The 14,254-nt window shown below is 41.1% G+C and overlaps 1 protein-coding gene across 1 annotated transcript in view; it reads right to left on the minus strand.

The window, feature by feature from the left end:
- DNAAF8 (dynein axonemal assembly factor 8) overlaps nucleotides 1-14,254 on the minus strand; it is a gene marked incomplete at its 5' end in the record, with an annotated part of 95,515 nt that overhangs the window by 77,591 nt on the left and 3,670 nt on the right. The window contains 7 exons of the mRNA XM_082490428.1: nucleotides 3,633-3,792; nucleotides 5,658-6,017; nucleotides 8,370-8,432; nucleotides 9,229-9,372; nucleotides 10,363-10,501; nucleotides 10,904-11,000; nucleotides 13,643-14,137. Of these exons, the coding sequence (XP_082346554.1) occupies nucleotides 3,633-3,792; nucleotides 5,658-6,017; nucleotides 8,370-8,432; nucleotides 9,229-9,372; nucleotides 10,363-10,501; nucleotides 10,904-11,000; nucleotides 13,643-14,137 (1,458 nt within the window). The remainder of the gene's footprint in view (nucleotides 1-3,632; nucleotides 3,793-5,657; nucleotides 6,018-8,369; nucleotides 8,433-9,228; nucleotides 9,373-10,362; nucleotides 10,502-10,903; nucleotides 11,001-13,642; nucleotides 14,138-14,254) is intronic.

A 14,254-nucleotide genomic window follows, 5' to 3' on the forward strand; every position in this document is an offset into this window, starting at 1 on the left:
TATCTTGTTCTGCCATTGTCACGATATAGCAATAAAGGCAAAGAGAGAAGCAAGCTGAAACCTTGTTGAAAACACCTATGTTGTCCCAATAATAAAAGCACTTAAAAGCTAAGTGCTATTTGCCACATTAAATTAATTCCATAGCTTGAAGTATCGGGGCCATGAGCACCACCCCCTGCAGTGGTTTAGCTGCCCGTGTTCAAGGCCAGTTCTGACACAAGCTCAGCGGTGTAACTTCAGATGAGAGTGCTGTGAGAAGAGCTGTGCGAAGCCTCTGCTGGGCCCTTCCCCCCTGCCTGGGAGCTGCATTTAAGCTGAGACACTTGCCCTTGGTCCTTGACTGAGCTATACCTCCGCCTGGCCTCACCTCACTCAGCTGAGCTCTGCCCTTAACTGATACGACTTTGTGACTCAATCTCAGAACTGCGTCATCACTACAGACTTCCTGGGTGATCACTGGCTGCTGGCTGACCCGACGTGCTGTCACTGCACACAGTCCTGGTCCTGACTTGACTTTCTGGCCTTGATCTTGGACCTACCTCATTACCACAGACTTGCCAACTGGTTACCCTCAAGGGACCTGCTTTGCTTTTCTTGTTTGGGTACTGTGGGACAGCGCTCCTTGCTGGTGAGGTCTCTGCCCCTGCCTGCTTTGCTGTCACCTCCAGCTCATCTTCCCTTACAGAGGAACCTGCTTGTGCCGCTCCCCAACATGAAACTCAGATTATGAGCCTGGCAAAAGTAACAAGTATTATCTGGATCCCATCTGATGGGAGCATAATACAGAAATCTACATTAGTACCAAGTCAATCATAATACGCAAGATGAACGAAATGACAGATCAAGCCCATTTCGTTTTACATCCTCCACTTAACTGTTTTACATACTGCACAGCATTCCTTCTCTGTCTCCCCTGTCAATAACACTCTGCTCAAACACTGAAACAAACAGTACGTGTGTTATTCTAAACTATTAATTCAACCTGACCTTACAGCATGGATCACACCACCACTCTGATGGCTTTCAGCAGAACTGTAGATGCTCGAATCAGCTCTGAATTAGACCCAAAGGTTAAAAAGTGGTTAAGGGGCCCATTTTCATAGAGATCAACTCAGGCCAGTCTTCGGTTTCACTGAAAATTTGGGTGGTGGAGGGGAGCAGGAAAAGAAAAATCATTAAAAAAAAAAAAAAAAATCAGGTTCTTCCATGCATTTTTAAAAGAGATGGCCCAGATTGCAAAAGTATTCAGACACCTAAAGACAGAGACTTGACAGGCAGAATTCTTAGAATGAACCCGCTGATTTGCAGGAGAACTTGGTACTTGCATATCTTGAAAACACCATTGGATATCAGCCCCTTTAGATGCTGAAATACCTCTGAAAGTTCTCAGTCTCCTAAGTTACCTGCACTGTTTTGAAAGTGTTCTTCCCAAACCTGATTCTCATTTACATTAATGCTTACCACAGAGTGAAGCCAAGTACAGAGTTTGACTGAACTAGGTTAGGAAAAAAAATAAAAGACAGCAGCATTAAATCTGAATTCCACCGCTTTTAAGTTTTAGACAAAAACTCTAATGTAACCCTAATGCAGATTCCTTATTTTCCTTTGCGTTTCTTTCCCAGTACCTCAGTTACAGTAATTTCAGAGTTACTAAACTTTCCCTCTGATTATTATTCAATTTAATTATTTATGTACATTATAAATGGTCAGAGGAATACTGGAAACCATGACAAGCGTTCCAGATTTGAACATCTATCATTGCCAAAACAAAGGACTTAAAAAAACAAATTTGAAAGTGTGCTACTCTGTCAAACACTGCGACTTGTTCTTTGAATATACATGTTTATATATAGATACTAGATATTTTCACTGAGAGACACAGCTGCCAAATTACAGCTTCTTTAGTTTTAAATGTCAAAACATTCAAGTTTTCCTGTCTTCCTATGTGCAGCAAAGGAAAAAAAGAAAGAAAAGAAAAACCTGTTCTAATTCAAAGAGAAAATGCTGCTGTCAAGATGCATTTCAAGTAATCTTATAAATGACTGTTGTATTTGATAGATGATGCTGATACATTTTTCATTCTTAATTTTAATAATGAATATATCTGAAGAAGAACTAAGAGCAAAGTTGCCCACAGAACACAGTTATTATGGGTTGTGCTGATTTTATTTCTACCAACAGCGCCTCGCGAGTTCAGGCAGGTTTCCCTCAAGCAGGCTGTCAGTTAGTTTAGGTACCAGTTAGCTGTTCCTACGAGCATCGGAAGCAGCATAAATCCTGGGCTGGTTAGCTTATGCCAATGTCCGTGCTGCCATGACTAGCTGGCAGCAATACCATTAAAGCTATTAAAGGCATATTTACACTGCAATTCAGCTACAGCAAGACTACAGCTTAGATATACCCTAAGCCGTACTTGAGAGAAACCACATTACCAAGCCGCTATCTTCATTTCATTGGCTTCAGCGCAGCAAATATGGGAAATGGCTGAGATACAGAACAATCCAGCAATCGCTTGATGCATTGTCAGGAATGAGCTAGCAAGGCTCAAGTATATTTGTGATGAGCAAGTAAGTGCCCGCATCTTCTTAAGGGCTAACTGGAATTTGGCAGTACCTCCCAGCAGACGGAGAAAGGAGCAAGTCTGCAGACTGGATTCACCACCTTTACAGTCTTCAAACCAGAGCTCTGTGCAGTGCACTGTCCTCGACAGAGCAGGCTGACAGAGGGAAATTCAGCTCTCAGTTTGTTAGTCCTTTACTTCTTATCAGTGATCAATCCGGTGTTTAAAAAAAAAAAAAAAAAAAAGCTTTGTATCTGCAGAAAGACAGTAGTCAACTGCTTACAAAACAAACAAATCTGAATGGTCCATCCCCCAATTTAGGGCTGTAAGGTTGTAAGGTCTTTCAACTTTTGCACTGACAGAAGAGCTTTGTTATTGCTATTAGCCCAAATAAATCATTATGGTGAACTCACGGACAAATTCTGGAGTTTGTCATCTCCTCTTACCTTCTCAGCTGGCCTCACGTTCAGTGAAATCAGTGCAAAGATGAATTAGGACTACATATACAAGTCTTCTCAGGAGGAAAAACAGCCCTGTCCTCTGAGCCATATTTTAGGCTTTGGGAAAAATCAGCACAATTTCGTACTCCCTTAATTAGGACATCAGCCAAAAGCAAAACCTATTACTAAAACCACAGTTGTCAAAACCTACCCACAAACCTGAAATATAAAGCTGCCAGGGCAGACAACCAGGCAAGACTCAGCATAGGCTTTGCTTTAGAAGTATGTCAGTAAAAGTATTTCACTTTTTAGAAAAAGTTATGAAAAATCATGTGTGAAAGCCTGGCTCCCGTGAAGTAGATGACACTGAGCCCACCGACTTTGGTACACCAGGACTCCTGCCATACCCCAACACGTCAAACCTGGTGGGCAGCTGTAAGGGGAGCACTCCCCACACAGGAAAGGTGAGAAAAACATTATTAGTATAAGAAGGGCCATAGGATTGGTAACGGGTCTCCATAACAAACAGATTTTAAATAATGCAATGACAATTACTTTTTGCTCCTAGGATCATGCTTGCATTTGGCCAGGAAGCCATCGTGAAAGGGCCCGTCCTACACTGAGCTACTAACCATGTGGAACAAAACGGGGGTTTTCTCTGCCATGGGCTGCTTTCCAGTAACTGACTGCTGAGGCTGCAATCTCTCCAGCTGCTCCTGGAATCTGTGTCTCCTGTGTCTCTCTTTCATCTGTTCTTCCTTTTGGGATAGCTCTCTTTTACTTTCTTCTGTCCTGAAAAATATACAGATTCTGCTTCGCTTAAGCTTTTCACTTGGGAGAAAAAGCACCCTTGTTCATCTGTTTGCGTTTCTTTTTTCTTATATTTATACCACACACTTGAGGATGAATCATGACACAAAAGACTAAAATAGATTTAGAAAGCGCTTATGGTGGTTGGGGGGGGACGGACCACAAGAACTTGTCATTAGATGAAATCATCTCTCAAAAAAAAAAAAGAAAAAAGAGCAAACCTCAAACCTCTGATAAGAAGTGACAATCTATTTGGAGACCGGAACTCCGTTAAGCAGAGGCGTGTTTGTGATGTTTCACTCCCTGTTTCCACACCAAAATTCTCAGTCTCCTAACTCCATTTCCTTTCCTATCTGCTATAAAGAAGTGACAAGTTTCCCTTGAACTAAGGCCTTCCATCTTTCCCTATTTTGATGTCTGCAGAAAGATTCCATCTACCATTTCCATATTAAGTTCAATTTCTTCTGAATTTTTCAAGCCCCAGGTGCCCCAACAATAAGTAGAATAGCAACAAAGAAACCTTAAATTCATTAAAATCACTGTGAGTTATTACTCAGCAACAACAAATAACCCAGATTCTTGCCAAGTCACGGTCTGCCATCTATGTGGCAGGCTAGCAGGTAGACAAAACGGAGTTTTATAGAACTGATGGAAGCAATGAGCTTTAATGTCAGGAATCCCATAGAGAAACCCCCCTACAACCAACCATCTGCTGTTTAAACCAAGTACACAGTAGCTGAAGTGCCTAAGTGGCAGGGTAGGCAACTGTTTAACACTGCAAAAGTAATAGGCTCTAGAGCAGGCAGATTCTAATTCTTTCAAGGGCTCATATGTCAAAGTCAAAATGTTAAATTTCACTCTGAAAATAGCAGGCAGAATATAACCTTTGAAAAGTCAGTATAATGGAGCTCTCTCAAATAGCTGGGCAGGTGCATAAGGCAACCACCTGATTTCACTTCAAAATGAGACCTTATGCAGGATGCACTACTTCAAACTAAGCCCAAGGAGGCAGAGGCCCAAATAACTCTACTATTTCCTCAATTGATACCATTCTTATTAATCCTGAGGTTTTTTTTTTAAAGCTTTCCAAGATATTCCTGCAGTATGACCCATTCCTCATAGGTATACTTTGTCCCTCTAAGCTGTTGCACTTTTCTTGATGTCAGAGTCCGAATTGCTTTGTTTGGGGAAAAAAGTTACAAAGGGAGACAAAATCAACTTCCAGCCTGTAAAAGGCTTTTTGTGCTGAAAAATAGAATAAACCATTTTCCATACCTCCTGGGAACACGACAAAAAATAAGCTTAAATTGGAGATAGGGTAATTTAAATTAGACTTAAGAAAAAGCTTTACAATTGTAAGGATAATTAAGCAAACTGTGCAACCTGGGGAGTCAAAAAATCCTCACCATTGAGGAGTTCAAGACCAAGTTCTAGAAAGATCTGCCAGGAAAAGCTTAGATTTTACCTCACTATATTGGTACAGGGAGACAGACCCTTCCAGACCAGACTTATCTTGTATGATGCTATGCTTAGTAAATCTCAGTACTGTTCTTCATAAAGGAGGTCAATACAGTGTTATCCTCCTCTTACATAGAATAGAAACTAAAGGAAATGGGTAAATTTACTATGCCAGAAGTGCCACAGCATGTCTGATCCCAGACCAGTTCGCTATCTATTAAATCAGGCTGCGTCCAAACGTTCAAGCAACAGCTGCCCGGATCGGCTGTCTTTCTAGGTAAGAAAACCACTCTTTTCCTCCAACTTACAGACCAGATAAGTAAAGTTCTTTAATCTCAGGCAATAAGATAAGCCATAATCAAAACCACTGACAACTTTTCTTGTGATACCTTGGCCATTTTGTTGCAGTTAGAGGAGAGTCTGGAGCATTTCCTGAATTTTGAACTTCCTCAGCTTCCATTTTGTTTTCTTTTTCTACGTCATTGTCCCCATGGCTTGACAAGGCGCTATTTCTTTTCTCTAGTTTCAACCTCATCAGTCTCCTGGGAATCACCTTATTTGTCTCTTGCTTCACTTTAAAATATTGCTTTTGACTTATTATAGAGGAACCTATCTCTTCCAGACTTCCTGGATCTTGTTTTAGGCCTTCAAGTTTTTCAGCTGGGCTAGATGTTTTATGAAGCTCTAAGGCTTCTTTTCGAGCTGTATGGAGTTGTTGCAGTAGCAGGCTTTTTCCTGAGCAATTCCTCCTACAAAGAAAAAAAATACAACTGATTTTATCAAGATAGAGCATTATATGAATAAATTCAAAATCTGAGGAACTTCTCATATGAGTGACAGCTCAAAACTAGGACTGGGCATCTACACAAATAATAGCTATTGATAATAGCAGCACCAGCACACAAGCAACATGTAAAACACTACAGTGACAGAACACAAAACCAATCGTACTAGCAATTCACCTACTGGTTCTGGATTTAAGGTACAAACGATTGCCCTGAACAAATGTAATGTTGGCATGGAAATTAGAGTCTACAGATTTTCATCCCCTTCAGATACAGGGATTAGGATTCAAATACATACAGAAGAAGAGTTCTTCTATTAATTTGTAGGATTTTTGAGTGTTTGGCCTCACTTCATCTGTGTCTCCTTCAAATTAATGAGACTGCTGAACTGTTAGCAACCGCAATGTTGTGATAGTATTCTGTTGTGAAATGTCTTATCATGACATAATGGGCAGATACAGTTATTTTGTCTTGAAGTTCTGTTGAACGAGTCTCCCAAGCCACCTGCTACAGGAAGACTGCTATGGGTGCCCCATCCCTGGAGGTGTTCAAGGCCAGGTTGGACAGGGCTTTGAGCAACCTGGTCTAGTAGAAGGCGTCCCTCTCCATGGCAGGGGGGTTGGAACTAAATGATCTGCAAGGTCCTTTCCAACACAAACCACACCACGAATTTGTAGCTCATCTGGTGATTATGAGCAAATAATATAACTTGTTTTAGTGGTAACTGGAAAGCACATGGACTGAGGAACAGATTGAGTTGGATATTGATGATGTTGCTAGGTGGCATGTCTGAGTACACAGCATCATACTGCTGTGCTTACTTAAGCTAAACCTATGCTTCTTCGAAGAAAAAAAGAAAACCAGCTCCTTTATATCAATATTTAACATTGATGGCCGGACAACTAAGGAGTATGCCTCAGCAGCTGGAATTTTAGGAGTGCGCCATGTATTGGAGAGCAGCCTCATGGTATAGTACTAGAGGTGGCACTGACTACCTGACCACTCCAAGGATAATCCAATGGTGTATTTTCTAGGTGAAGTGCCTGGAGATCAAGATGATGAACCCTCCCAAGGCTCTAATATGTAGGTATGTTGTACCACAGAATGTGTAGCCCTGTAATAATTCCATCCAGACGAGACTGAAACCAGCATTGACCCCTTGTGAGTGAGATCAGAATCTTGCCCTGCTGAGACTATAAGGCTTTCTTATTTAGAAACAGAACTGAATAACGTTTGCCAGGCATTTCATTTGTGTATGTTCTTTAGCAACATTAAAATGAATCAAAATCCAATCAGCTAAGCTCTACCCTCCATCACTCCAGATTTACACCGATGCGACTTCTGCATTTGCATCAGTGCCAGTGAGAGTTCCCCAAGCATCATGTCATCCCTGCTTTATGCTGGCTTTGTATTAGATGTTCTAAATTATATTGAGTGTTCAGGCTCCATTCCTTGCTGAAGCATTTATTCTTTCAAACTATTAAAAGCAAAAAAAGAGTAAGAGTAATGGGCTGGCACAACAATATAAGTGTTCTGCTTGTCCTCTGTGCTGCTGTAATGTGAACTTGCATGCATCAGACTCCTAAATGTAATCCAGAGCATAAATGCAGTGAGATGTTTAACGCTTGACATATCTGCTTCATATTAAACAAATGTCTAACAACCTATGGGTACGAATCAAGCCCCAAGTTTAGCAACAGGAAGAGGCTGGCATCTGTGCATATTGAAGAATTTACAGTTTAGGATTCCATCAATCACACTCTCTCCCCTTTCCCCTCTTCCTCTCCCCCCAGTCAAGGAGAACTGAAAGCATCTCTTCCCACACAATATATTCAATATTCTCTTTAAAAATCAACATCCATTCTGGCCTATTTTATTATTTCTAAAAATAAAGGTTTGTCTGAGTCAACTCCCTACAACATTTTCAAAGTTTGGTTCTGAGTCATTTAAAACCAGTTCTCACGTCACTCAAACATGTGTGGAGAAAAAGTCAGGTTTCCGAGCCACCCAGGTCTACTCTATTTGTCTTTGGAGCAGTTTCCATGCAGCTGTACAGGAGCAAGGTGCTATACTGCCTCAAGGATCAACAACTATTTTCTAGCCTCAGTATCTTTACCATGCAACAGAAGAGAGTGATCTCCTGGGGCCAGACTGAAGCACTTTCATTATTGGGCTTTTTTGCTGTGAAGACCAGGAATGGAGACATTTCAGTACACAAGTTCTCACTCTAATCACTGTTAGGGCAATCATTTTAGTTTCAGAAAAAAAAAAAGAACATCACATAATTTGAACTAGCATCCTCGTAAAGGCTCTTACATTCTCCTTCCTGCTTGGTCCTTAATTGTCACAGTCTCTTCTTCAGTGGAGCTGTCGCTTGCACTATGAAACAAATTAGAGCATATTAGTTAACTCTGTTCCAGCTGGGCATTGGCTTTTCATCATTTCTAGGATGCACATTCAGAACCATTATGAAAAAGAGATACTTCCAGGTGTTATGGATAGTTCTTCACACTATTATTCTAGAAAAAAATATTTAAGCAGCTACAACAAAACGTGTTAGCTGTTTATTAACTACAAGGTTTCTTCTGGTGACTGTTTTCTTCTACCCCTTGCTGCAGCAAAAATACATCCTGAGAAGGGAGCAAACAGCTATCTCAGACACCATTAGCTATAGCGGAAGGACACATTTGCCAGAATCTGTTGCAAACTTAGGAGGATTTGGCCTCCCGTAACTGACTATATAAGGCCCTCTTATCACACAGGAGACAGAAATCAGCTCCTACAGTTGCTTGCCAGGAACATAGTCCAGGATGTCCATTTCGTACACAGTGCTGTCAGAATGCTAGCCCAACTCAGACAGCTGAAAGCATTGCTTTGCAGTCACTCACTGCCCACTCCTTTATACATGGAAACTTTCTAAATGTAATCTCCCTGGATGATTTGCGTGTCCTTTCTGTGCTGCATCCCCACACATTTGCTTTTTCTGAGACAAGTTATTCTCTCCTGAGAATACGTCTGTGCTCCAACAGGGGCTATGCCTTCCTACTAGGTCACAGAGGTGTGGAAGAAGAGAACATTTTTAAAGTTATATTTCACAAGTATGAGATGAAGAGAGAAGGTTTCAGCTTCCTATTTTTTTTACTTACTTCTCACTAACAATAAAGCCAGAATTTACCTTTGCTTCTCATCAGGAGATTTTACTGACTTCTGTGGTTTAGCATCTCTTAAATCTATGTACACAGTTACAGGCTCTGGCAGGCATGGTAATCTTATGTCCGTCCTTAGAGAACTTTGTGAAGAAGACAGCAAGGCAACATCCCTAAGGATAGAAAAAACTGTTTCAGCATGTTCTCTGCCTTATCCAGACAAGGAGTCCTGCAGGGCGCGGATTGTGATCAAAATTGGATTGTGAAAGGAGCTTTGTGCTTGGCTACTGTACAGATTCAAACTCTGCTTCTGCCTACTCTCCACCACCTTTCAAAACTGAACTCCAAGATTCAGCTTCCCCCGAGGAATACAAATCACAGGCAGCACAAGGAGGGTTATTTAGTTCTTAAAAACTGACAGCATCAAATCATTTTGTAGAACAAAAGGCAGGCAGTTGCGGTATCAAAGGGCTTACAAGTTTTAAGAGCCCAGTGTCAATCAGTAAAAACAGGTCCTTTTTTCCTTTCTGCCTCCTTTGCCAATTCTATTTTGTTCTTCAGAGCATACAAAGTACAAATCATCTTCATAGCTCTCCCTGCTCTGGCAATGAGGATACTTTTCACTTTCCCCTCTACAGGCTTGTTTCACTACTGTTTCCACTGTGCTGCCACCATTGTTGTTTTCCCTCTGAACAGTCAGGAAATCCACTTCCTTCACACAGAGCCCTCCAAGGTACACTGACATCTCCACTGATATCTAAAAAAAAATAATCATCCTGTATACTGGTACCTCAATTTAGCTAAAGTAAGAAAAACCTGTACCCTAGATGACAAAAAAAAAAAAAAAAATATGTGGCCATGATAATTTGCTTAACCTTGTTCTCCTGCCATTCCCATTTGTTCCAAGTGTCTGGTAAGGTCTAGACAAAGGTGGTGGTTGATGGAGAATGCCAAGGTGGCAGGACACTGACTGTTTATCATCCAATGTACATGAATGACAGTCTTAGGTTTTCTTCCCTTTAACAGCCTTGTAACATATTCCAACTACAATACTAGCTTTCTGCAGAGGTTACAGAGAAAAGAACCTATAGAACACCACGAGTTTCCAGGCATCCCTACTGGCAGTTGTAATTACTCAGTGTATACGACAGAGAAGAACCTACTTATTCTCTTGCTGTTCTTGAAAGGAGGAGAGCTTGGCTGATCGCCACCTGCAGCCTGCAGAAACTGTCCTGGACTGCCTAGCACACAGCTCTTCTAGCTTTTCCATGAGCCGGTTTTCAGACCTACTCCTGAAGGTTTCTGTGGAAAAGGAACAAAAAGAATCACCAGTTGTGGGCTTCTGCCATGGGATCACCCAATATACCCTTCCCCATTTTCACATAGTCCCTTTCCCTACAGCCTGTCAGAAGGGGAAGGATAAAGATACTATTGTCATCTGGCTCTAACTCACTTCAAACCTTCATCCATTTTGTCCGATTCACTCTTAAGCCATGATAGGCAACAAAGCACTGGTTTCAAGCTATGAAAGCAGATGAAATCTTAAGGGAAGCTAATTAAAGATGTTTTACAGAGGCATTAGAAAAGCCACTATGATTTTGACATTCAAGATGATGCTGCAGGGAACTACTTAAACACAGGAACCCAAATTTTATTTATTTTTATACACTTTCAGCAAAATTGGTATTAATTTAGCAATGTTACCATGATCTGCCAAGGAGAAAGCACCTTCTTCATGAGTGTTATCTTTCTGCTGCTTCCACTTATCGAGAATCTTGTCGAGATCCCATTTCTCAATATTCTGAAAGAAGACAGCCAAAAAGTAATGGAAAATTCACCCCCAAAAGACTGCTACAAAATAAAAGTTCCTTTGACTCACATTCTTTGTAGTAACTCCATCAGATTTTTCCACCACATATAAATACACAAATGGCATTGAAGTTCACCTTACTTATCTCCAACACTATGCCACTGTCACTTGCCAGTAGATGAACCAGTGTGTCACTTTGGACACAGTTGCTTCAGCAGGAGCCACAACAATTGACACAACTAACAAAAGGATATCTACTGTTTGAACATGGCTTGCCTCATGTCATCACCAAGGCTCTGCACATCTAGCATAGGCAAGTGCAGTGTAATTACCAAGAGAAACCAGTGAAGGATTAACCAATGTTCATTCAAATATAAAAAAGGTGGAGTACCTTCTCCTTCTGCACTTAAAACTGCAAGGTCTAGAAGAGGTTTCTAGAATGAACTGAACAGACAGCTCCTTAAAAGGAGAAACACGAGTCCATCCTAAATAACCACCCGACCTGTCTCACCATTGGCTGGGACATAACTCAATCTTCCACATGCATTGTCACAGTGGAGTCTTTCCAACAGCAAGTACTCCCCTTCATCCCTCAAACCCACTAACAGTACCAGATACCAGATTTTATTTCCCTCTGTCCATCCCTCCAAATACCTTTCCTCACTCTTTCACCATCTCCAAAAGATGATGCCCCTAACTACACCACCAGCTTGCTTTAAGCAGTTCCACAAGGAAGTGCTGTAGTGAAAGGAATGCATATACTATATCTCTTTGGAGAGTGCATCTATCCAGCTGCTTCACCTACCTCTGCTGAGGCTTTTTCTCTGAGAATCATGAACCTTTTTGATATAGACTACAGAAAAACCACTGGAGAGAGTAGATTCAAAGACGGCCTGATAAAAGACCAAGCATATGTATTCTGATCCTGAATAATGCTGAGAACTTCTTACTGCCACTAACATGAGAAGGCCTTTCTGGCTTTCTAGTTCTTTGAGATGGAGGCCTGTAGCTTTTCCTCCCCCTCCAACTTTCCACCAGGGCAATTCCCATTCCTCTAGGTACAGTCAGCACCAGCTGCAATCTCTCAGCTGCTTATCCCACACTGAAGACAGGATCATCAATTTTGTGGCTCTGAATCACACATACACTGATTGAGGGTACGCTTGCACTGCACACTGCTAATTTAGGTATGAGAACCAGTCTGCAATGACAAAAGTTCACATGCATTTAAAACACTGATTGCTTTCCCCTCTGAACATTATTGGAAATGAAAGTTTTCATTAAAAATATCCACATCCATCTGTAATATCACTAGAACTTAGAAGTATTTGTGACTTTTTTAAAAGGCAGCTGTCAATTACTACAATTATGTCACAACTACAACTAACATGCATTTCATATGACCACTCCAGGGCTTTAGAAAAGCAGAAGCAGCCTTCAAAACAAGCAGTTTCACCTTGTAAAAACCTCTGTCATCTGCCCTTCCCATTTAAGAGAAGATTCTCAGTCTCTCCTGAGCAATAAATCTTCACACACATCTGAACCATGATTAGATCTATTCTAATATTACACACTGCAGCTGATGAAAGGTAAAAAAGCCTGATGAGAGCCACCAGCTGAAGCCTCTCACACCAACACCAAGCCAATACTGGTTCAACAATGTCATTGAGATGTATTGGTCTGGAACAGTGAAGAATGACTGACAGCAATAAGACTATGTCACAGGTCAGTACGGGTGCTGTTTTATCAAACAGCCTGAAGGGAAAAATGACACGTGCATTTGCTTTAATTATGAAGCAGTTGGTATTAAGCTTCTTTTTCAATAATGGTGCTTAAAAAACATTATAACAAAAAAAAAAAAACCACACACAAACGACCACCTAACCTACTCTATTAAGGTTTTATCCTCCTAAACCTTAACAGAAACAGTACTATTGTAAGATACTATGCAGGATCCAAAAGAAAATGAAATTAAGATTTGCACAATTCCATTTCTAATGTAGAAAGGGACTTAAATATACTTTTAGAAAAAAAATCATTTTCAAATGAACTGATATAATTAAAGAAGAACCTGTATATAGTTTTAACAACTTTACTTGACATTACCTTGCTGAGCTGGGAAGTAACAAGCAAGTAACAGACCTAAGCACCTGCCTTAGGTAGAAGAGATCCAAGATTTCAGGAGCAACCCTCACCACCTTCTCCTCTCACCTCCAGCATGACCACAGTGCTACAGAAAAGACAAGACGTTGGAAGGCCAAAAGGTCACTGTTTTAACACAAAGTCTGCCTCGGAGCAGAAAAGATCGCTGCCTTTCCAAGGGCAGATGCTGTGGTTGGCTTTCCTGGAATAGACCATCAACCATGCTGCTGACCCATGGCTTTTGCTACCGTTATGGTCTTTTAATCACAGGTCTATAAAACAATGATAGTTTGTTCGTAGCTTCTATAGCAAGAGATCCAACAAAACCCAAATTCAGGACAACAATGAAAGCAACAAAGAACACTGCGGTGCATGCAGAATTTGGCATTTTGGTTCTTTATTTTAGTAGGATTCTACAAGCAAAGCACTGTGCCCTCTACCCCACAAGCAGCACTCCCCAAAACTTTTTTTTTTTTGTTTGGGCCGCTTACCTGCAATGACAAATGGGTTAGTTCTTGAAGATGATTGTCTGAGCAGGTTTCTTCCTTAGCAATTCTTTCTAGATTGTTGCTAATGCCATGTGTGGGAGGCTTAACATCTAGCTCTGGGTGGCCTGGTGATGGTTCCAGAATTATTTTGGAGACTATCTTTGACTCTATCAACTGTCTTCTCTCTTTTTGACTGCCAAGCTCTTCCACAGACAATGCTGTATTAAGCCAAGGGTTCCCTCTTTCCCTGGCCTGTCTCCTGCCCAGTTCTTTCTCTTCATGGTGATCTGTGGAATCTGCAAGAGACTCTTCAAAAGCAGCTTCCTTTTGGCTTGGAATTTCTTCACTGTGGCTGGCAAGATTGGAAGCCTCGTCTTTAATCATTTGTACATCTTCTTTTGCAATGACTTGGGCACCATCTGTTTTTTTCTGAAAGCCAAAACTTTCCATTTCTCCATTCCAGATCTCCCATGGGTGTCTTTCTGTTTCCTGGGTTTGCTACAGGTAGAGAAAATACAGGCATGCAGAAAGTCACATCTCCCTAAGCTTTAGAAGCTTACAGTAAACCAAAACGAAGTGATTGGCAGATAGCAGCTCCAGCTCAGACACCATCTG

The sequence above is a fragment of the Vanellus vanellus genome (assembly GCF_965231255.1).
Source record: "Vanellus vanellus genome assembly, chromosome: 14".
Lineage (NCBI taxonomy): Eukaryota > Metazoa > Chordata > Aves > Charadriiformes > Charadriidae > Vanellus > Vanellus vanellus.